The 23,742-nt window shown below is 43.4% G+C and overlaps 1 protein-coding gene across 3 annotated transcripts in view; it reads left to right on the top strand.

Moving 5' to 3' along the window:
- Positions 1 to 23,742, top strand: part of PHLDB3 (pleckstrin homology like domain family B member 3) — a 44,270-nt gene that overhangs the window by 1,396 nt on the left and 19,132 nt on the right. For 2 of the 3 annotated variants that reach the window (XM_039364342.1, XM_039364340.1), the window contains exons 2-7: positions 13,292 to 13,572; positions 14,918 to 15,049; positions 15,442 to 15,579; positions 19,661 to 19,789; positions 21,098 to 21,253; positions 23,232 to 23,342. In XM_039364342.1, the coding sequence (XP_039220276.1) occupies positions 13,342 to 13,572; positions 14,918 to 15,049; positions 15,442 to 15,579; positions 19,661 to 19,789; positions 21,098 to 21,253; positions 23,232 to 23,342 (897 nt within the window). In that variant the 5' untranslated portion in view covers positions 13,292 to 13,341. The remainder of the gene's footprint in view (positions 1 to 13,291; positions 13,573 to 14,917; positions 15,050 to 15,441; positions 15,580 to 19,660; positions 19,790 to 21,097; positions 21,254 to 23,231; positions 23,343 to 23,742) is intronic. The other variant, XM_039364341.1, reaches the window with a different exon arrangement.

Here is a 23,742-nt window from a genome sequence, read left to right as displayed (position 1 = left end):
AATTTGCATTGGCTATGGGCTCGTAATAATGACGCGAAGGCAGAAAGGTGGTTGAACAGGCAAGCAATGAGCAAGAATTCTGGCAGGTTGGAGAAGATTGCACCATAAAAGAAGTCGTGTTGGAGCCCAGCCAGCAGGCAATTTCGTCCTGTTGGGCTACAACCATCGTTTTAATGTGACATGTGTATAGGTTTCTCCCTTGCTCAACCGGCTTGAAAATAGCTGAGCAAAGCAGTTTATCCCAGCAGCCTGTTCAGAGTGCCACAAGGATCTAAACCAGATGCTAAGTTGCTGGAGCAGAGACAAATCTCTTGCTGAAGGGGATTTTTGACGTCAATCTGGCAATGCTCTTACCACAGATCATGGGCTTCAAGTTGCTTTCTGGCCCAGTCTGAGAGACAATTTGTCATTTATCCTTAAAGCAACGCAGGAAAGGCAGCTAGGGTAAGCGAACAGCATTTATAATAGTAGTAGTAAAGTTGGAAAGGGCCTTGGAGGTCATCTAGTCCAACCCCCTGCTCAGGCAGGAAACCCTACACCATTTCGGACAAATGGCTGTCCAGTCTCTTCTTAAAAACTTCCAGCAGCTTGTCCAAGGTCTTAATGGAGAGTGTCTTGAGCCAGATCGGAGATCTGATTCTTTCTTTCCCATGTATAAAACCTGAGGCTTTATTTGAGGTTCTTGGAGTGGGTCTGTGACAACTAGCCCCAGCCAAATCGCCGTGGCCAACGCGCCACAGGAAAATTTGCCGTAGGACAAGAGTTACACTAATATTGAAGAAATACTGGAAGAGAAACCTTAAAGAAAGGATCCCGAAGGAGAGACGAAATGAAATGTGAATGACAAAAAGTAAAATATGTTTAAAAATATCTTAAATAATTAAATTGAATTGTTGAATTGTTCCTGTGGTGAGTTGGCTGTGATGATTTGGCCGTAGCGAGTTGACTGTGGCGGGTTGTTTCATTCCCACCTAGAGTTACCATTTTTGGTTGGTAAATCACACAAGAAATAGGAATTATTTAACCTGTGGGGAAGGAATTTTCATTTGGTTCACACCATTGAGGTTGTCTAGACGTTTTTATGCAGAAGATGGAGGACTGTCTCACAGGGTGATGTTCTGTCCGGTTTAACGGAATTTTTTAACCTTGGGAATTTTAAGATGGCTGACTTCAACTCCCAGAATTCTCTAACCAGTATGGAGTACGCTGGCTGGGGAATTCTGGGAGCTAACTTACCTTAAAAGTTGCCAAGGTTGAAAAATACTGATTTTAGACTATGATGCATAAAATTTCACCCCCACTAGGAGAAAACACATTCTCCTGTGCAGGTAGTCTCAACTTACAATTCTTCATATAATAATCATTCAGTTACAATGGCATTGAAAAAAGTGACTTACAACCTGGTCCTCACACTTACGACCATTGCAGGGTTTCCATTATCAATGATAAAAATTCAGGTGCTTGGCAACCAACATGTATTTATGCCGGTTGCAGTGTCCCGGGATTATGCGATTGCCATTTGTCACATTCCCAGCCAGCTTCTGACAAGCAGTCAAGTTGGATGCTGGATTTGCTCAAACAACCATATGATTCATTTAAGAACTGCGGTGACTTGCTTAACAACCGTCACAAAAAAGATTGTAAAGTTGGCCGCGACTCAATTTTAGTTGCTTAGCTTAGCAACAGATATTCTGGTCCCAATTGTGATCATAAGTTAAGCACTAGTTAAGTTAAGTCCTCAGAGTACCCCCCCCCCCCGAAAAAAAAAATCATCTGAAATAGGACAAAGGGTCTTCTACGAGATTGGAAGTTTACCAGTGGGCTTCTTATGTGTAACTTTTGACACCTGGGGAATTCTGGGAGACTGAAGAATTCTGGGAATTGAAGTCTCCTTAAAGTTGTCAAGGTTGAGAAATGGGGATCTAGAGCAGAACTTTTTGGGCACCAGGGACTGGTTACATGGAGAGAGGTTTTTCCGCAGACCGGAGGGTGCGTGGTTTTGTGTGCTGCCTGCATCCTGTCGATAGATCTTTACTTGTTTGTGTGGACTGGTTGCTGGCATGCCACAGCCCACTACCAGTCCACAGACCAGGGGTTGGGGACCCCTGATCTAGAGGTTTGAGATTCTTCCATGTCTGTTTCCAGATCTTTAGATAACAACTGCTTATTTGTGTAGAGGTGTTCCTCTTCTTTTTCAACATGAGAATATGTGCTGTTACAAAACCCCACCTCAGAACAATTACTTTTATTTGTACATATAGCCACACAGATTTTAGGACTGCGGAATCCCTGAATGAAAGCTACACATGATTAGTATCTCTGGATTTATTTAATTAGGTAACATTCCTGGGGAGGAAGGCATGGGTTTATTCACTCTGGATTAGATTCTTGGGCAAGGAATTATAGGAATAAATTATAAGGTGGGGCTGTGGGCTTTGATCTTCCTAAAACAAGTTAAAAATTGTTTGAAATTTCACTGGAGACCAATGGACCACATTCCTAGTATGGTACAGTGCACAAATGTCTTAATTGTTAAGGTGGACCTTTACAGAATTCTGCAAGGTGATTTTTCTGGGTTAAATTTAGCAAATACAGAAAAAGGAATGTGTAGGCAGGCTGTCAAATATTTAATTAATTCCTGCTCCTTAGCAGTAGCTAAAAATGTTGAAGTGTGTGAGTCAAATGATGGTGTTGGTCATCTTCTAATGAAGAGTTGCATTAATTAGCTACCATAGAAAGCTTAGGGACCAACCATGGGCGTTTTATTCCTGCTAAGGTTGGTTACCATACCTAACAGAGGTTGAAGAAACAACTGTTTTTTTTTTATTTACTCTACTGTGGGTGAATGTATATATAATCTTTCTCCTGCTTTTAAAAATATCTAATTAAAGGCCAGGTAGATAATAATAAAATAAAACAAACAACAATGAAAGGGAAAGGGATCTGTAAATACATGTAAAATAAGCTTCGCCCTGAAGCCAAAAGCTGAAGTGAAAATACAATTATAAAAAATAAAATGCTTCTCGATGTACGGCCACAAAATTTCTATTGTTAAGTGAGACATTTGTTAAGTGAGTTTTGCCCCCTGTTACGACATTTCTTGTCACAATTGTTAAGTGAATCACTAGTTGTTAAGTGAATCTGGCTCCCCCCCCGTTGACTTTGCTTATCAGAAGGATGCAAAAGGGGATCACACGACCCCAGGGACGCTGCAACCGTCGTAAATAGGAGTCAGTTGCCAAACATCTGAATTCTGAACCTGTGAACGTGTGGATGCTGCAAAAGTTGTAGGTGTGAAAAAAGGTTGTAAGTCACCTTTTTCAGTGCCCTTGTAATTTTGAACAGTCACTAAATGTACTATTGTAAGTCAAGGACTATATGTGTTGTTGAGAAAGAAAGGCACTGCACCACAAAGAAAGAAAAAGAAAAGAAAGAAAGAGAAAGAAAGGAAGGAAGGAAGGAAAGAAGGAAGGAAAATAGGAAGGAAGGAGAGAAAGTAAAAAGATAGGAAGGAAGGAAGGAAGGAAGGAAGGAAGGAAGGAAGGAAGGAAGGAAGGAAGGAAGGAAGGAAGGAAGGAAAAAGGAAGGAAGGAAGGAAGGAAGGAGAGAATAAGAAAGAAGGAAGGAAGGAAGGAAGGAAGGAAGGAAGGAAGGAAGGCAAAAGCATTCTAATAACCGTTTTCTCTTTTTTTCCCCTCCATCTCTCTCTCTTCTCTTTAACCTCTAATTGCTACCTGACGATTTCAGATTATTCTTTGGACCTCTGTGATCATTGCTCATTTTTATTTGGTTCATTTTAATTGTATTTTAAGGTAGTTTCTCTTTTTCTTCCAAACCTCTATTCTAAACGGCTTAGCTTACCTGTCTGTGGGATATGTTGTATATAAGAGAACCGATCCTGCTTGAATTTAATTAGGCCTCATCAGTCAACTTTTCCATTGCTGCGTCCTCTATACTCCAATTACAGTTTGCCAACCTTGTATTGTCAGCAAGGTTGATATATGTGTGTGTGTATATCTTAATGGCTTTATGCTCTCTTCGATGGCCTGATCACGCCTTAAAGAGAAAAGGAAGAACAAAAAATTCCATGAGGATAATATCAGCCACCAGCCTCACCTGTCACCTGCTTTTTGTTTCTTAATCCAAAGGAACGGAGGCCTTCAGCAGGTATGCATTATTCATAGGCCACTGAGTTCTTCATGACAACACTTTTATCAGTGAGTAGAAATAAGAGTGAGTTGCAGTATACCTACTAACTCAGTGTTTCTCAAACTTGGAAACTGTAAGACGTGTGGACTTCAGCTCCCAGAATTCTCCAGCCTTCCTCATGACTTCAGTCAGCATGCTGGCTGAGGAATTCTGGGAGTTGGAGTCCAACTTGTAGCCAAGTTTGCAAAGCATTGAGCTAGCGGCTAGCCCAGAGGTTGACAACCTTGGCTCTTTTATGACTTGTGGACTTCAACTCCCAGAATTCCCGAGCCAGCCACGCTGAGGGGAAAGGGAGAGGTTTCCAAGCTGAGCTATGCTGGCTCAGGAATTCTGGGAGTTGAAGTCCACAAGTCATAAAGGAGCCAAGGTTGCCTACCCCTGGGCTAGCCCATCTCACAACCTGTTTAGGAAGTCAGCTCCTTCCTTAGTAAGCAGTCTTCTTAAAGAAACTGGGTCCTGGCCAACCCTTTCTATATTTAATCAGTATATTTATTTACATCCGCCTTGTTCCATCCTGGAACTCAAGGAGGCAGGCTGGGCGTTCTGAAAAGTTAGCCTGGTGAAGATCTGGTCCACCCACTGTGAGTAGCTTTTATTTGTAAATGTCCATCTATGCATTTACATCCCTTATTCAACTCTTATGCAAATCTATGCTTATTTTAGGAGGAGCTCTTCTTTTGTCCCATGTTAGATGTAGCTCTTAGTTGCAAAGTAGGACCTGCAATTTCTACCTTTTTCATAGCTTGTCTTCTAAGTCCCATTACCTTTGTTTCCAATTTCCCAAACCCAGATTGGATGATGAGATTCTGGGCGAGGAAGAGAACAGACAAAGGAGCTTGCATGAAACAAAAGTGATAAAAGTGATGGAAACTCAGATATTTTTATGGATTCAAGCTATGAATCCAAAAGGCGTAATTCATCTGGACAAATTCACACCATACAATATACACCTAGATATTGGGACACACAATACACAGCATTAAGCCAGTTGGCATAACTTGCCTAGCTGATGTTTAGCTGGGTGAGCGCATTATGCATTCCCACTGGCTCTTGTTCAGCATTAAGATTTAGAACGGTGTTTCTCAGCCTTGGCAACTTTTAAGATGTGTGAACGTCAACTCCCAGAATTCCCCAGGCAGTATTGCTCCAAAGCACCTGAGGGTGAGACAAGAAGTAACAGGAAGAAGATCATTAAGTCCTAGAACTAAGGAGAAATTTCCTGTCAGTGAGAACAATAAATCAGTAGAAAGGCTTGTCTTCAGCAATTGTAGATGCTCCATCCCTGGAGGTTTTTAAGAGGAGATTGGATGACCGTCTGAAATGGTGTAGGAGTTTCCTGCTTGAGCAGAGGGTTGGACTAGAACAGTGGTGGCAAACCTATGACACACGTGCCAGAGGGGGCACTCGGAGACCTCTCTGTGGGCACGCGTGCCTCACTCTTTGGCTAAGTTTTCAAAGGAAAAAGACATTCTTCAAGCCCCTCCCTAGCCAAAACAAGCCTCTGGATGGAGTGCGCTGTTTTCAGCTTTGAATTATATCAAATCTGACACCAGAAACAGACTAACAGATGACCTGAGTGCTGCATGTGTTGCTTTCAAACTTACAAAGTATGAGCCAAGGTTAGATATGTTACCAGCATGCATACAACAGCAAAAATCACATTAATTGTTCAAAAGCATGCCAAATGCAAAAGCATGCCAAATGCAAACTTTTACCTTTCAGTAAAAAGTTGTTTGTATCATTGAAATCTTTGATATTGTGTTTTTCTTTTAAGACAAAAGATGTTAATGTATGAGTTGTTGTTGCTAAACTAAAACTTCAGTATTCAGATTAAATTGCGATAAATAAGTGGGTTTTGGGTTGCATTTTCGGCACTCGGTCTCTAAAAGGTTCGCCATCACTGGACTAGAAGACCTCCAAATCCCTTCCAACTCTGTTATTCTGTTTTGTATCTTAAAGTTGCCATGGTTGAGGAACACTGGATTAGTGGGAATTAGGTTTAGATCTGATCAACCCAACTAGCTTGTCCCTTGTGTGCAGGGCCACGGAGCAGTTCTCGAAAGCGAGAATGCACCTCCTCTCTTCCATCTCTCTCTCTCTCTCTCTCTCTCTCTCTCTCTCTCTCTCTCTGGATCAGGACAATCAGCATAGTTTTAGTTTTGGTTTTGTAATGTAGTATTAACAACGTTACAGGAAGGTACAGCCTCCGAGTCACTAATGGGGTGACTGGGTTTCCTAGGAAGGTGGCTACTCCCTGTTTGATGGGCATTCATGACTCTTTGCAATAGTGGCAAATATCTGTAGCTCCGCTGAAGGTTCATTCTCCGATCTTATGAGTTGGTTTCCAAATGTTTTGTTAGGTAACATCTTTAGCAGAGTTGACACTGTCACCCCCTAAACTCCGCTGAAGACATTACCTAGCCTGGTAACGAAACATTTGGAAACCAACCCACAAGCTCGGAGAATGAACCTCCACCCTCATTTATGACTATGGTACTGGCACACCAGAAAAACATGTGTCCTGGGGAAATAGTTGACTGTCCCAAACATCAACTGTTCAATCATAAATTGGTAGAAAAGACTGGCTTTGCACAAGACATTAAGCCATAATATACTGATTCGAAACAAGCCAAGATTCAAATGGGTTACCTTTGGGTCTTTAAACATCTCATTATTATCCAAACACTGCCTGCCCAGCTATTCCAGACTGCATCTACTAATTCTGCCAAGTTATGATGAGCCTGAGCCTTAAGCCTTGATTTACAATCTTCAGGACCTGGTTCATACAACCTGCTAAGCCAAAATTGAAAGTCGCCATTCTGCTCCACCGATCTTCATGTTGAAACTCCTAACTGGGGCTCACAGCAAAAGGGGTTTCAGGATGAAAATTAAAGGGGCATGAAGGCCTACATCAGTGGTTCTCAACCTGTGGGTCGGGAGCCCATTTGGGGTCGAATGACCATTTCACGGGGGTCGCCAAACAACGCAGTCCGCCATTTTTTTCCCTTTTTCCTTAGCTGTGCTACTCCCTTTTATTCTATTGGCTTTTGAAAGCCAATAGAATAGACTCTCTTAAATAGAGTCTAATTCTATTGGCTTTCAAAAGCCAATAGGAATTGTCCAGGCTGTCTCTGCCCTGCTGAGCCCGCCAAAAGTCCCATTCTGAAAACGGTGCTGCACCAATTGAGTAGTCCTCGACTTACGACCGGTTGAGTAGTCCTCGACTTATGACCGGTTGGGGATCGCGGCATTAAAAAGGTTGAGAACCACTGGCCTACATTAAATGCCCTAAAGGATTTTTTTTTTCTAGCTCTACACAAGATGCCAGTCTGTTTCTGCTGCTCTTCAGGCTCTTCTCGGTCTGTTTCTTGGCATCTATGAAAAACATTGACCTTGTTATTATTTTTGTCCTACATGAAGGCATCTCAAGTGGAAAGAAACAAGCTAGGAGTGATAACAAGGAAGAAACTCATGTGCTCTTCAAGTGAGGTTCATTGTCCCTCAGTAGATACTCAGAAGACAATTTCTGGAATGTCCTAAGCTCTAACCTCATGTCTGCAGGTAGATGCTGAATACACGTGTTGTACACTGGCTAGTGTTGTAGTGCTAAGATAGCGACGGGAAAAAAAGTATGGTCCAGGGGACCACACCATGTTTTTTGTGACCTCCAAGAACAACAGCTGAGTGTGGTGACCCCAAAATATGCAGCTTTGTTTAAATTTGATGGGATAGCTTAAGGGCTAAAATAAGTATCTTGGGCAGTGGTTCTCAACCTGTGGGTCGGGAACCCATTTGGGGTCGAACGACCATTTCACGGGGGTCGCCAAACAATGCAGTCCGCCATTTTTTTCCCCTTTTCCTTAGCTGTGCTACTCCCTTTTATTCTATTGGCTTTTGAAAGCCAATAGAATAGACTCTCTTGAATAGAGTCTAATTCTATTGGCTTTCAAAAGCCAATAGGAATTGTCCAGGCTGTCTCTGCCCTGCTGAGCCCGCCAAAAGTCCCATTCTGAAAACGGTGCTGCACCAGTTGAGTAGTCCTCGACTTACGACCAGTTGAGTAGTCCTCGACTTACGACCGGTTGGGGGTCACGGCATTAAAAAGGTTGAGAACCACTGATCTTGGGTCTTAGAGATGGATGCTGTAGTGATGAAAACGTTGAACTAGGAGCAATTAGACCCAGGTTCTAGGTCATCCTCAGCCATGGGAACTCCTGGCAAGACTTTGAACCAGCCATTCCCTCTCAGTCCAACATCCAGGTTGGGTAGTGCTGAAGGTACTGAGCTAAGAATGAGAAGATCCAGATTCTAATTTCTCTTCACTCACAGAAGCTACTGGGGGGATCTTCAGGCTCCCTCTTAGCCCAACATGTTCACCAGAATGCTGGAGGACAAAATGGAAGAAGGACTGTTGTGTTTGTCTTGAGCACTTGAAGAAAGATGGAATATAAATTAGGTCTATAAAATCAATGTTGTTCCTTAAAACTCTTGAATACCCCCTTCCCCTCCTCAAGCTGTCTCTATCCCCACTCACTTTTGGGGAATAGTCCTACCTGTGGAGCTGTGAACCTCTTCTCCGGGGTATGGAAGTCACAAACAGTGTCGGGGTCATGGATACCCCTTGAGTTTTTGAAAGCTATGACCACGTTCCTTCAAAATCTTGTATGAAAATCAAAATTCAGTTTCATCCCCATTGAAATGTTCTTCCAGTAGGATAGCCTTGCAATCATTTCCTGCTGCTGTCAGGTTAAAAATAATAGCAGGGTTCCCTACTTTTGCAGATTTCTGGGGGCCACATTCAAGGCTGGAGAAAAGGTCCATCAAGGGGGTCAAAAAAGTCAAGATGGTGGCAAGGACTGTGTGATCAGAGCTGTGCCCCTTTTTTTGAATCTTTCTGCCAACGGCTCGGATCTAGGATCAGGCCACTTTGCCTCGGCAGGTAGAAAGGTGGAGTCAGCAAAGTGTGGGGAGATTGAAGAGAAAAACAAGTCGGGGCCTGTTAATGACATAAAATGAGTGTATGGATTCGTCTGAGAAATGTCTTCACTGATCGTCTACTTCCTGGTGTAGGTATCCTTGACTTGCAATCATTCATTTAGCGAGTGAATGACACTGAAAAAAGTGAATTATGACCAGGTCTCCCATTTACAACAGCAGCATCTCCATGGTCATGTGATCAAAATTTGGGTGCTTGGCAACTGGCCTATATTTAAGATGGTTGGGGTCATGGGGTCATCATGTCTGACCATCCCAGCTGGCTTCTGACAAGCAGAGTCAATGGAGGAATAGCAATAGCAACAGCACGTAGACTTATATACCGCTTCACGGGGCTTTACGGCCCTCTCTTAAGTGGTTTACAGAGTCAGCTGTTGCCCCCTGACAATCTGGGTCCTCATTTTACTAACCTCGGAAGGATGGAAGGCCGAATCAACCTTCAGACGGCCAGGATCGAACTGCTGGCAGTCAGCAGAATTAATTTTAGGGAAGAAGATGCCTATTTATCGAAGATGTGCAAGTGAACCATGTGCCACGCTGGGTGCAAACAGATTTAGGATTAAAATGGTGTGCAATTAACAGCATCAGGAAATAGACCCATGGGATTATTGTTTTAAAGCATATACAAATCAGAAGAACAAACAATAATTGATGAGTTTACCTAAAATTAAATTAAGCTTCCTTATTTCAATAAGCTTTCTACAAGAAAATTCTCTCACGGACTACAGTTCAGATTTTTATTTTCTTATTGTGTGTTAGATACTGACATATATTTTCTCCTCGTCCTCCTCCTCCTCCTCCCCCCCCCCTTTGGATGTCAAGCCGATGTACTATTCTTATTTATTTAATCTACATATACACCACTTAGTAACTACAATTTTCTGGGCAGCATCCAATATATTTTTATGCGGTTGTCTCACCAGTGTGACATGTACTGTGCCGTCTGGCTTAAGCAGGTGAGGCTGACAAAATGCACATTGCCCTGAGTTGTGTGCGAATAACTACCATTGTTAGCCTGCTGAAAGCTTTGGGCAAGATGCAATGTTTTCACCTCCTGAAGTCAAAAGACCAAGGATCAGTTCGCCTCTTGTCCCAAGCATGGGGATCATCAATCATATATAATTGCCTGAGGTAAAGATATGACCATCTCTGTAGGTTTTATCCAGTGGTGGGATTCAGCCGGTTTGCACCACTTCGGCAAAACCGGTAGCTAATTTTTTGTTGCCCAGGCCCAGAATGAACTTCCGGAAGCAGCATCCACACAGAGAACCGGTTGTTGACATATTTGAATCCCACCACTTCTCCCTCCCTCTCTCCCTCCCTCCCTCCCCTTCCCTTCCCTTCCCTTCCCTCCCTCCCTTCCTTCCTGTGGTGGGATTCAGCCAGTTCGCACCGCTTCAGCAGAACTGGTAGCTAATTTTTTGTTGCACAGGCCCAGAATAGACTTCTGGAAGCAGCATCCACACAGAGAACCAGTTGTTCACATATTTGAATCCCACCACTTCTCCCTCCCTCTCTCCCTCCCTCCCTCCCTCCCTCCCCTCCCCTCCCCTCCCCTCCCCTCCCCTTCCCTTCCCTTCCCTCCCTCCCTCCCTCCCTCCCTTCCTTCCTGTGGTGGGATTCAGCCAGTTCGCACCGCTTCAGCAGAACCGGTAGCTAATTTTTTGTTGCACAGGCCCAGAATGGACTTCCGGAAGCAGCATCCACACAGAGAACCAGTTGTTCACATATTTGAATCCCACTACTGGTTTTATCCATCTCAGATGACTAAATAACACTATAAAATAAGGCATGAGTGAGCAACTGCAGCCCCTTTACTATCTGTGGACTTCAACTCTCAGAATCCTGCTGGCTCAGGAATTCTGGGAGTTGAAGTCCATAAGCTATAAAGGGTCCATAGTTGTAAACAGGCTTCTCCAAAAGGCGACTGGACTTCCTTTGTTTTTCCTTGAAGACGTTTCACTTCTCATCCAAGTAGCGTCTTCAGAAGTGAAGAAGCTTCCTGGATGAGAAGCAAAATGTCTTCAAGGAAAAACAAAGAAAGTCCAGTTGCCTTTGGAAAAAGCACCTTTGGGACAACCATGACGTGGGTGACTGAGAAGCTCCATAGACACAAAGGGGCCGTAGTTGACCACCTTAGTCATCAGGACAGGAAGAAGAATTGGCTTTTGGTACGATGGGAGGATGATGGTTTGGGACTTACAACATCTCCTAAGCGATATTGTCCGATCAGGAGAAAATAAAAGCGATCAAAGGCAGAGGAGCAATTTTGGCAGATAGCTCATCATTTTAAGAGAGGTCCTCTCTTCTCTTTGTAGCTGCCGGCTCCAGCATGTATCCCACAGCTGGAGGGATTAACTTGGCATTTGTATTAATCTAATTAATAGTTCTGTTTTTTTCTTTTCTTTATGAGGTGTTTTTGTGTTCAAAGGGCGGTTCTTGCTCAAGAGACCAGCCTCCCAAGAATGTCAGAACCAGTTTTTTGCCTCTTTATTTATGTAAGACTTGAAAAAAAAGTGTTCATAGAGAGGGAGTATAACAGATTTAACACAACATCAGTGTGCTGGGTTTAACATATAAACCCCCTTAGGTCAGGGGTCTTCAAACTTGGCCCTTTTATGACTTGTGGACTTCAGCTCCCAGAATTCCTCAGCCAGCGTTCTGGGAGCTGAAGTCCACAAGTCATAAAAGGGCCAAGTTTGAAGACCCCTGACCTAAGGGTTTGGGGCTGACTTGATAATGACTAGTTCTGAACGGATCAAACTTTCTTTCCATTCACACGAAGTCTTTCAATCATTTCCCATTTTTTCACACGTTCGTTTTTCTGTTTTGTGCACTGGAATAGTTGGACTCCACCTCAGGGATGTCAGCAGAATTAGCTACAGGGCAGATAACAATTTAAAGAAATAACAATATTTTTAAAAATTAACACCAAGAGTGAAAGGATAACATTCATGATTCAACTTGTAGAATCACCAGAGGAAGCGCACACATAAACACACACACACACAAACGCATGGACTATTTTGTAGGGTGTCTAGAATGTGGTATGTAGACCAAGGTTGGCATAGCTGATCAAGGATTCTAACTTGGTCGAAACATTTAAAGGTAGTCCTTGATTTACGATAGTTTGTTTAGTGAATAAAGTTACAACGGCACTGAAAAAAAGCGACCTACAACCGTTTTTCACACTTAAGACTGTCGCAGCTTCCCCATGGTCACATGATCAAAATTCTGATGCTTGGCCACCGATTCATATTTGTGACGGTTGCAGTGTCCCAGGGTCATGTGATGTGAAGCCAAATTCAGTTAACAATGGTGTTACTGAATTAACAACTGCCGTGACTCACTTAACAACTTGCAGCAAGAAAGGTCGTAAAATGGGACAAAACTAACTTAACAACTGTCCTGCTTAGCAACAGAAATCTGGCGCTCAATTGTGGTCATACGTCAAGGTCTAATTATACTATTGGCTGGTAACTGATTTGTGGACTTACTCAAAAGATTGGACTAGACCAGGGGTGGGGAACCTTGGCTCTTTTATGACTCGTGGACTTCAACTCCCAGAATTCCTGAGCCAGCATGGGGGAACTATGGCCCCTTCATGACTCGTGGACTTTAACTCCCAGAATTCCTGAGCCAGCATGGCTCAGCATGGAAACCTCTCCCTTTCCCCTCAACATGGCTGGCTCAGGAATTCTGGGAGTTGAAGTCCACGAGTCACAAAAGAGCCAAGATTCCCTACCCCTGGACTAGACCATTATGGGAAATCTACCATATTCCAGCTATTGCTGAAGTATAATTTCCAAGAACCAATATGGGAATTGTAGTCAACCAACATGTCAGCTGCTTGTTCTTCGCCTAAACGCAATTTCTTTGGCAAGGAAGCTTGTCACAGACACTCCTTAATTAAATCAGAAAAAGGCTAGAATTAAAAGAATTCCAGCAACACAATCTTTTCCTACCTATAACCCAGATATCTCCAATATATATTAGGGCGGAGCCTTCCTCATTTCTCTTTTTTCTTTTTATTGTCGTTCGGTCAAACTCCTTACATCTGTGACGGAACTGCCTCTGTGCTTTACAGCTGCCGAGCCCGGGGTCCATGAGCTGTTGAAGACAGTCAACCCCAAAGCTATGGGGCTGTTCAACCAAGCCGAGCTGTGTCCTTATACAGCAGCCTTGGACAAGGGTCAACTTCTGGACGAGCAGAAATGCAGCCAGTCACCAGATTGCGAGGGTTCCCCGGCTCCGAGCAATGCTGAAGGGGATTCGCTTTCTTCTGAAAATGATTCCCCGCCAGGAAGTCATTCCAGTGGCTGTGTGGAAGATGATGAAGCCAGTAGCACAGAGAGTGCCCAACATGGGGTGAGTATTGGCACCCGGTGCTAAGAAAGCTTTACCTAATTCTTCTTAACGCCCAACTCATAAAACTTATAACTCTCCTCCTCTTGTTCTGATTTAAGTAATGAATAAAAACATACCTCGTGGGATCCTTGGTGCTCTCTGAGCTTGGTCGTTTTCTTGCAGACGTTTCATGACCGAACTAGGTAACATCATCCGTGGTGAAAGGAGTGGGGTGTGCTCTCAAGCGAATCCAGACATTATGGCTGCACCAAGAAATTGATAAGAGCAAACCCCACTCTCTTCCAGCAAGGATGGTGTTACTTAATTGGGTAATGAAAAGTTTGCAAGAAAAGTACCAAGCTCAGAGAGCACTAAGGACTAAGGACTTTTTCTTCTATCAAAAGCATCCTTTCTTGGCTCAGATTATATTGGGACTTGCAGTAGTGATGCATTTTTAATTGGGTTGGCAATTTTTGGGCCGTTTCAAGAAGTGTAGTAAGATGATATCATCAGCTTTCTTAATGAAAACGAGGCCCGCTACGGAACACAAGCTTGCTTTCTGGTGGTGTGTGCAATGCCTGATTCTTTTTTAAGATACATTTTTACTGAATATTTTAGAAAAATAAAATACAAGCAGAGAAGGAAGAAGAGGACCAACACAAAAAGACGGTAGAAGATTAAAATACAAATGGAAAAAAAAATCAAGATTTACCAACGTTGAAATGAATAGGTTTTCAGTGTATTGTTAATTGATTGTGAATAACTATATTACAGTTGGTCCTTGACTTACAGCCAATTGTTTAGTGACCGTTTGAAATTGCAATGGCCCCCAAAAGAGTGACTTACAACCAGCCCTCACATTTGTAATGTCCCCATGATCACATGATCAATATTTGGATGCTTGGAAACACACCCCCCCCCCGTGTATTTACAATGCTTGCAGTGTCCTGGGTCATGTGATCACTATTTGCAACTTTCCCAGGTGGCTTCCAATAAGAAAAGTCAATGGGAAAAGCTGGAATCATTTAATGACCACGTAATTCACTTAACAATACCAATGATTCACTTAGTAACCATGGCAAAAAAGGTCATAAGGTCATTGGGCCCAATTCACTGAACAACGCCCTTGGTGATCCCAACTGTGGTTGTAAGTTGAGCATTACCTGCGTATCATTTTCCAAAGCTGACCACCATTGTTAAACCTTGAGCAGAATACAGATGTCAATAAACCCTGAATTATCACGTGAAAATGTAAACTAGGGCAAGCTGTATCCATACTGCTAAAAGTCTTTTCTAACTTAGGAAGTCTTGCATAGATGCCATATTAAGCCTTGAAACTTCTGATTCTACCTTACTCTCTCCCCAGCATGTGAATCCTTGTAGTGGAAGCACTGGTGGTGATCCTGAAGGCGATCAGCGTGCAGCTCTGAGGAAAATCTCAGCTCTTGAAAATCAGCTCAAGGAGCTGCATCATCGGAAGAAAGAGCTGAATATAGAGGTACACCTTAGCTTACTCAGTTCCCTCCCTGCATCATGAGGTTGTTGATTGGACAACAATCAGCACCTGTAAAACCAGTGTTGAGCGGCCCACACCCAAGGAAGAACAGAGGCACTTTAGAGGGACACAGAGAAGGACTCGTTTGCTCCACAGGACAGGAAATCTCCATCAGCCAACGCCGAAGGTGCTCACCTCAGTGGAGGGAGCCATTTTCTGGGCAGGAAGTCTGGACATTTACATGCTTGGATCCTTCTAGTTCCCGTTTCGTAGGCTTCACTTTGCGTCTCTGCACCTCCCCGTGGCTGTGTTGACGTTACGTCAGTCAACATATCGGGGCACGTCAAGATGTTTTGGCAAGGTTCTCCTGACCTGTCTCCTCCTCTTCTTGGCAGATGGACCTGGAAGGTGCCTTGTTAGAAGGGGAACTGCAGGAAGAGAGGCAGGCGCTGAAGCAGGAGGAGGAACGGCTGCTGGAACTGAAAGAACGTCTCCTGCAGACAGAGCTGAAGTGCCGCGAAGAACGGGAGAAGGTGAGCTGGTGCTTTTCTTATAGTTTTCCCCAAAATTCTCTTGTTGCAGTTTCAGTTCTGGACTGGATCAGGACATCTGGCTGCTTGAAGTAGATCATAGTTTGTCCTCTTCCAATTCCTTAAGTAGAAGCCAGTTGAGTTTGATGGTTGAATCCTGCTTCAGAATGAGTTGCAGGACACAGGGTGGATGCCCAAAAGAGGCAGAGCAGGAAGCAAAATGCCCACAGCTCAATCCTCCAGCACCATTGCTCAACATGTCCTGCTTAAAACATCTGCCTCCCTTTCCTTCACTTTACGAGGGGCTTGCAAGTATTTATTTCTTTGTCTTGGGTTTGAGTAGTATGTCCTACATCGCTTTCCAGCTACCAGTGGATGAAACAGGAGTAGCAGTCCCACAACTCCTATCCCACCTTCCCTCTGGGGCTCAGGGATGTGTGAATTAGAAAGCGGCTGACGGTTGAAAAGTTAGCAAAGTTATTTCTACTAAATTCCCATGCTGGCTGGAGAGAATGGGACTCCGCTTATCTGGAGGACTTCAAACTGCTGGAAGTGAAAGATTTTGTTTTTGTGATTTGTGTGCCTCTTTCGAAGGTCATTGTCCAGCGGGACTGAAAGTTAACCTTTTATGCTCTAACATCCCTGTTGATCTTTTCTCTCAGCCTGCTTGTTTTTCTTCCCTTTTTGAAGTCTGTCCTTTGGCTTGCTTAATTTCCTCTTATCAGAAGGCCTGTTGATATTTTATCTCTGTCCTCATAACTTCCCAGACAAATGGCTAGTCAAACTTTGCTGGAAAAAATTCCGCTTTTGGACTACCCACTGGTCTGGAATGGAATGTGGATCCCTGCAGGGGTAGGAAGCGAACTACTATAGAAGGCCTTCAAGGTCTTTTCAAACCTTATGATTTTGTAATTTAGTGATCTCACAAAAATCTCTGTCTTGCTTCTGTGCACTGCTAGTGTGTTTTTCAACACAGCTTTATAGGAATAGCAATAGTATATAGGCTTATATACCACCCCATAGTGCTTTACAGCAATGGTCCTCAATCTTTCCATCTTTGTGGACCGGTGGGTGGGTGGGGGAGAGGGGATGGTCCTGTGTGAGTGGCATGTGCGTGCCCGCCACTCCCACAAATGGAGCTTCACGTATGAGTGTGCATGTTCACCACTTGCGCAAGTGGAGCTGTGCACGCACGCTTGCCCACTGCTTGTGTGTTCCGGTTCTGAATGCATCATGGCCCGGTACTGGGCTGCAACCCAGAGGTTGGGGACCCCAGCTTTACAACACTCTCTGGATGATTTACAATGTAAGCATTACTCACATATTGCCCCCAAGAATCTGGGTCCTCATTTTACCTACCTTGGAAGGATGGAAGGAAGGCTGAGTCAATCTTGAACCCTGTCATGATCAAACTCCATGCTGTGGGCAGAGTTTGCCTGCAATGCTTCATTCTAACCATTGCACCACCAGGGCTCCTATAGTGGTGAATCCCACCAGACAGACCAGACCAGAATTCAATTCCAAAGGAAGGCTAAGATTATTTTTATTGAGAGTGGCTACAATAACATCCATGCAAGTCTGATTGTGCTTTTTCTCCTCCTTTTATATTCATGTGAATTAGGGAGGTGTCCCTCTGTATCTCTTCCGCATATTTCTGTTTGTTTTGAACTTAACCTGTGTTTTTCCTTTTGTTGCTTTGGCACATAGCTCACATATCTGTGTCAAGGTCATCTTTCTTACTCTCTACAATAGTGTTCATCCCACTCTAAGCTTTAAAGAGCAGATATAAAACACAGCTGAGGATTCTGGCTTCTTAAGGCCTCCCAATTCATCCATCCAGTTATTCATCCATTTCCCGTTTATGTTTCCTTTCTCCCATTTTTGCATGTTATAAATATGCAAACTGTCTCGGTGAAATAGAGACAGGAGTGAAAAGAGAGGAGAAGTTAGTTAGAAGTTTTAATGTCTTTCTCCGGCATGAACAGGTGTGATAGAATGTGTACCTGGAGAAGGAGTAGGGGAGGGAATGTCAGCAATAGCACTGTGGCTTCCTAGAGAGGGTTCAAGGAATCTCCCAGGGTGTATCTATTAAGTTGGAGGGTTCTAACTTTAGTCTGGCAAGAATCTGTGTCTATTGCGTGTAAGCAGATAAGGAACTGCACTTGATTGGATCCGATTGTGTTATCTTAGGCCTCACAAGGTGACAGGAACAGGGAAATGCCAGATTCCCTCAAGAGCCTATCAAGTCCAGTGCCACCTAGTGACCAAACTATGGAATGATACTCCATGGGGGGAAAGAAAGAAAGAAAGAAAGGAAGGAAGGAAGGAAGGAAGGAAGGAAGGAAGGAAGGAAGGAAGGAAGGAAGGAAGGAAGGAAGGAAGGAAGGAAGGAAGGAAAGGAAGGAAGGAAGGAAGGAAGGAAGGAAGGAAGGAAGGAAGGAAGGAAGGAGAGAGGGAGGGAGGGAGGGAGGGAGGAAGGAAGGAAGGAAGGAAAGAAAGAAACAAAGGAAGGAAGGAAGGAAAAAAGAAAAAGAAAGAAAGAAAGAAAGAAAGAAAAGAAAGAAGAAAGAGGGAGGGAGGGAGGGAGGGAGGGAGGGAGGCAGGATCGGAAAGAAGGGAGGGAGGGAGGGAGGAAGGAAGGGAGAAAGGAAGAAAGAAGGAAGGAAGGAAGGAAGGAAGGAAGGAAGGAAGGAAGGAAGGAAAGAAAGAAACGAAGGAAGGAAGGAAGGAAGGAAGGAAAAAAGAAAAAGAAAGAAAGAAAGAAAGAAAGAAGAAAGAAAAGAAAGAAGAAGGAGGGAGGGAGGGAGGCAGGATGGGAAAGAAGGGAGGGAGGGAGGGAGGAAGGAAGGGAGAAAGGCAGGAAAGAAAGAAGAAAGGAAAGAAAGAAAGAAAGGGAAGAAGGGAGAAATGTAGGAAAGAAAGAAAGGGAGGGAGGGAAAGAAAGAAAAAAGGAAAGAAAAAGAAAGAAAGAAAAAAAGAAAGGGGAAGGGAAGGAAAGGAAGGAAGGAAGGAAAGAAAGAAAGAAAGAAAAAGGAAGGAAGAAGGAGGGAAGGAAGGAAGTGTGCCACATTGCTTTTTCAGTTTTAAAAAATGTTGTATTTTTGTGTCTGTAGATTGTTATTAGCTGCCCAAGCGTATGTACTTTAGGTGGGTGGCTGTATACATTTTCTAAACGAACAAATGAATAAATGCATAAAACTTCCTGCCCCTGACTATATGGATAGTCCTCGGCTAACAATCACAGCTGAGGCCAAAATTTCTGTTGCTAAGTGAGACAGTTTTTAAGTGAGTTTTGCCCCGTTGCGCAATCTTTTTGGTCTCAGTTGTTAAGTGTATCATTGCAATTGTTAAATTGGTAACTTGGTTGTTAAGTGAATCTGCCTTCCCACCATTGACTTTGCTTGTCAGAAGGTCGCTAAAGGGGATCACATGACCCCCCCCCCAGGACACTGCAACCCGTCATAAATACGAGCCAGTTGCCAAACAGCTGAATTTTGATTTATGGGACTCTGGGGATGCTGCAACAGTCGTCAGTGTGAAAGATGAACATAAGTCCCTTTTTTCATTGCTGAACAGTCACTAAATGAACGGTTGTAAGCCGAGCCACTACCTGTAACTCACAACATTTTGTACTTGTTTCTGACATCTTTGCTGGTTTGTGGCAAAAATGCCCATTTAAATGAATTGGTTTACTTAGCGACCGCTGTGTTCATTTAATGACTGCCACGAAAAAGGCCAGAAATCGACTTAGGACTGCAACGTCTTACGACACGATTTCCAGTTCCAATGGTGGCTTTTAGTCGTTCCGTACTCCGTGAAGCTAGTGATCCATCCCTCCTATTCCAGCTTGCTCATTTACCTGCTGGAATTCCTGATGGCCTCCAGCGAGTAAGGGGAGTTGTTCAATTCAACTCCGAGGTTACTCCATCGGTGAGAAGAAGGCCTCCCAGGCAGTCTTATCAGCGCACAGATCATCTCTGGGCGAGGAAGGTGTATCTATTCCTACCAGCAGGAGTGGCTGCATATATTTACATCGCCGTGGAAAGGTAGTGACGCTACTCTGCCCTGCTTCTCTTTTTGGCAGGAGAAGGCACGTCTGCAACGAGAACGTCAGAGGGTAGAGGAGCTCCAGAGACAACATGCCGAGTCGCAGATCCACCTAAACAGCCAGCCGGAGTCGATGCGTGAACGGATGCAGAGGCAGCTACAAGAAGTAAGTGTGTGTCCGTTCCATACAGTGTTGATAGCAGCAAGACTGTCTACGCACAAAAATGGAAGGATATTTCGATTTCCACCACGGACGAATGGCTACAAAAGTTGATGGCATTAGCAGAGGTGGTTAAATTGACTGTTTGGATCAAAGAAAAGATTCTAAGTACTTTTGTTTCTACTTGGAAATGGCTTCTGGACTTTGTGCTTGAGGTGGGAAAAAAATGATGCTTTGATTTTTGGGTTTTCCTGATTAGACTGATTTGCAGATAGAGAAATGATTAGTTCACACCACTATAGAAATGTAAAAAGTTGAGGTTTGATGTTAATGCTCTATTTTACTGCAACAGAGGGATTTGGAAGTCCTTTCCCCCCTTTTTCACACTTCTCTCTTCCCCCCTTCCCTTTGTTCCCTATTATTTGCTTTTGTATTTTCCTATTTGGTATTATAAGTGAAAATAAAATGATTTACTAAAAAAATATAGAAATACAGTGTTCAGCAGGAGATCGTTCCTGTCCATAAATCCCGCGGGAAACCTCTCCTAATACAGATGGTAATTAGCACATGTCTTCTTCTGAGCTGTTGCTTTGACTGCCACATCTGGTCTCTGATCTTGGAATTTCATGTTGAGCTGAGTTCCCATGGGCCTGACCTGCTCAGCTGTTGAGATCAGTCAAAATTGATAAAAGCGATCCTAACTGGGTTGAACGGCGGTCTCAGTTTTGGAATATGTTGTTGTTGTTAATTGCGAAGTTGTGTCCGACCCATCGTGACTCCATGGACAACGTTCCTCCAGGCCTTCCTGTCCTCTACCATCTTCTGGAGTCCCTTTAACCTCACACCTACTGCTTTGATGACTCCATCCAGCCACCTCCTTCTCTGTTGTCCCCTTCTTCTCTTGCCCTTCATCTTTCCCAGCATGAGGCTCTTCTCCAGTGAGTCTTTCCTTCTCATTAGGTGGGCAAAGTACTTGAGTTTCAACTTCATGATCTGGCCTTCTAAAGAGCAGTCGGGGTTGATCTCCTCTAGGACTGACTGGTTTGAACGCCTTGCAGTGAGTCTTCTCCAGCACCATAGTTCAAATTTTTTTTCAATTTTTTTCAAAATTCAAATATTTGGGAATATAAAAATGCCAAATTTTGGTGGAAGGACTTCAGACATGGTTGTTGCATCCCATCATCCGAGTGAAGATTGCAGTACCTGCTTGGATTTTGCAGAGTTCTGGATCAGATTCACCCATCTTTTTCATGTATTGGAAGGTGCTGTTTGAGAAGATGAAATCCAGTGATGGTAACTGCTCTTCTTTCCTAGACGTCTGAGATGCTAGAAGGAGCCCTGAGATGTTATGAAGATCTGGAATTCCAACAGCTGGAACGGGAAAGCCACCTAGAAGAGGAAAAAGAAGCAGCTTGTCGAGCTCTGACTGAAGAGATCACCCAGTTGCAGAACAGCATCAACCAAAGGAAGGTGAGAAGTGGTTTGCTTAATCCTTTGTGATCCAGTTCTAGTCTCAATTTTCTTCTCTCGGTTTCCAGTCCGCGATTGTCCTGTTAAGTCCTCCTCAATCTGGTTTCCTCCAGTTATGTTGGACCTTGGTACCAAGGATGCTGAGCCAGCGTTGTCAAAGGAAATGTCATTTAGGATTTATGGAACTTGATTGAATATGTTTGAAGGGAACTGAGTAGATAAGGCCATCTTTTAGAAAACGATAGGCAGAAATATAGATGCTATTGGATCCAATCTGAGTCTTTGTCAACTTCAACAATTTAATAGCCAGCCGCCAGCACACCCCTATCAACATCTAAAAAGGCATACACAACAGGTACCATATAAATACCACACACAGAACAGTAGACACTCTGCTAGAGAGAAATTTCCTGAGGATGGGCTTAGCACAAGTCTGAAAGCTTGGAAGATTAAACCTCAGATTCCAGTGACCCACCCAGATTGGTTCCTGTAACATTATCCATATATGTATGTATGTATGTATGTATGTATATGTATATGTATATGTATATGTGGTACAAATAAAATACGAACACCAGGAGAGTATAAATATAAAAATATACTTTACTAAAAGCTGCCAAACTTTCGTTTGGAAACTCCAAACATCATCAGGGCTAAGGAGCCAGTAAACAATGATGACTTAAATGGGTTTTGCCGGCATCTGCAGCCGGCTCATGGACCGCGTCACCGGTCCCGGCCGGTTAATTAGTATTCCAGATGTTTCTTTATTACTCTCCTTATGCTTAATAATAATAAAGAAACATCTGGAACACCAATTAACCGGCCGGGACCGGTGACGCGGTCCATGAGCCGGCTGCAGATGCTGGCAAAACCCATTTAAGTCATCATTGTTTACTGGCTCCTTAGCCCTGATGATGTTTGGAGTTTCCAAACGAAAACTTGGCAGCTTTTAGTAAAGTATATTTTTATATTTATACTCTCCTGGTGTTCGTATTTTATTTGTACCATAGACATGCCCAGGAGTCGTATTTTTATGCAAATTTTCCAGCATATGTATATGTATATATATGTATTTTCTGAGGTTTTCGTGGGTGTTTGTATGTAGGTCTTTGGTTATTCGGGTTTTCTCCCACGTAAAATTGGAAGTGTCTTGGCGATGTTTTGACGAAGTCCCATTCTTAATCTTCAGGCTGGTGTTTTCGGCATTGCTCCTAGAAGCACGAAGCCGAAAACACCAGCCTAAAGATGACGAATGGGACTTTGTCAAAACATCGCCAAGACACTTCCAATTTTACGCGGGAGAAAACCTGAATAACCAAAGACCTACATACAAACACCCGCGAAAACCTCAGAAAACATATGTATGTATATGGGACACATATATCTATCACCTTCATTCGTGATAGATGTTATTGATAAATGAACATCCCAGATTGTGCCCCAAAATAATGACACATACTTCTGGAAACATTTTATTTTGACTGCAAACTTAGATGTGGTTGAACTGTAACTTGGTCACTTGAGAAAGCTGAGTTTAAACTAAGCAACAAGTAAATTAGGGAGTTCAAGCTTTAAATTTTTGCCAGTTTGCTTTTGAAGGCCATCTGGAATTTTGTAGTCTTCAGAATGAAAGACAATAGAAAACAATGGATTTACTTTTATCTTATAGGAACCTTAAGCTGTTGGCGAAATTGCCTCTGCCTTGAGATCCTTTGATTTTTTTTATAGCGCGTTGTACTGTATCTTTTAGACAACGCACACTCTTAACCACAACATCCCTGTAAAAAGTAAACGAATCATCAGCAAAACATTTTGTAATGGGTTGATGATTCCACAGTTGCACTGGTTTTTTTTTTGTTTTGGTTTTTTTTCTTAACAGCACCTGTCACTTTTGAACAGGGGCTATCTGTAGGGAGAATTACTGTTTTTCTTGAAATCCTAGAATTTTAGTTTATCAAGTTTCTCTCCACCCCTTCAGAAGACAGTGCAGAAGCTGGAAGGCCAAGCCCTTCTAACACAAGAACAAATGATGGGTGTGTGTCAGAGATTTGCACAAGAGGAGGGAGAGGCTGTCAGCAATCTCAACGCGGTAAGGAATCCCTTTTCTGCTGCCAAGAAGCGTTCTCTATCCTGGTTTCCACACTCGATTTTGCCTGCCCATTTTCTCACACTTTCGAAACTTGCCAGCTATCGTTCTGAATCCCTCAACTAAGTACCTTCTTCTCTTTCGAATCTGTGGTGAGAGCTCAAGGGTGACATTTCGCTGGGTTCCTGGAGGTGGTTTGTTTGGGGAGAAACCTCCTTCTTGAACCAGGATTAGATCTGGATGCTTTTCAGAAGGCTTGTTGGAAGATCAAATTATGTTTTGAGATCAGACAGTGCTGGAGACTTTAGAACAGTGGTTCTCAACCTGTGGGTCGGGACCCCATTTGGGGTCGAACGACCATTTCACAGGGGTCGCCAAACAAGGCTGTCCGCCATTTTTTCCC

Source organism: Crotalus tigris, unplaced genomic scaffold (genome assembly GCF_016545835.1).
Source record: "Crotalus tigris isolate CLP2741 ecotype Arizona unplaced genomic scaffold, ASM1654583v1 scf7180000019753.2282721675:598951, whole genome shotgun sequence".
Lineage (NCBI taxonomy): Eukaryota > Metazoa > Chordata > Lepidosauria > Squamata > Viperidae > Crotalus > Crotalus tigris.
Note: the sequence above shows the minus strand (reverse complement) of the source record. Positions and strands in the feature narration are given on the sequence as shown.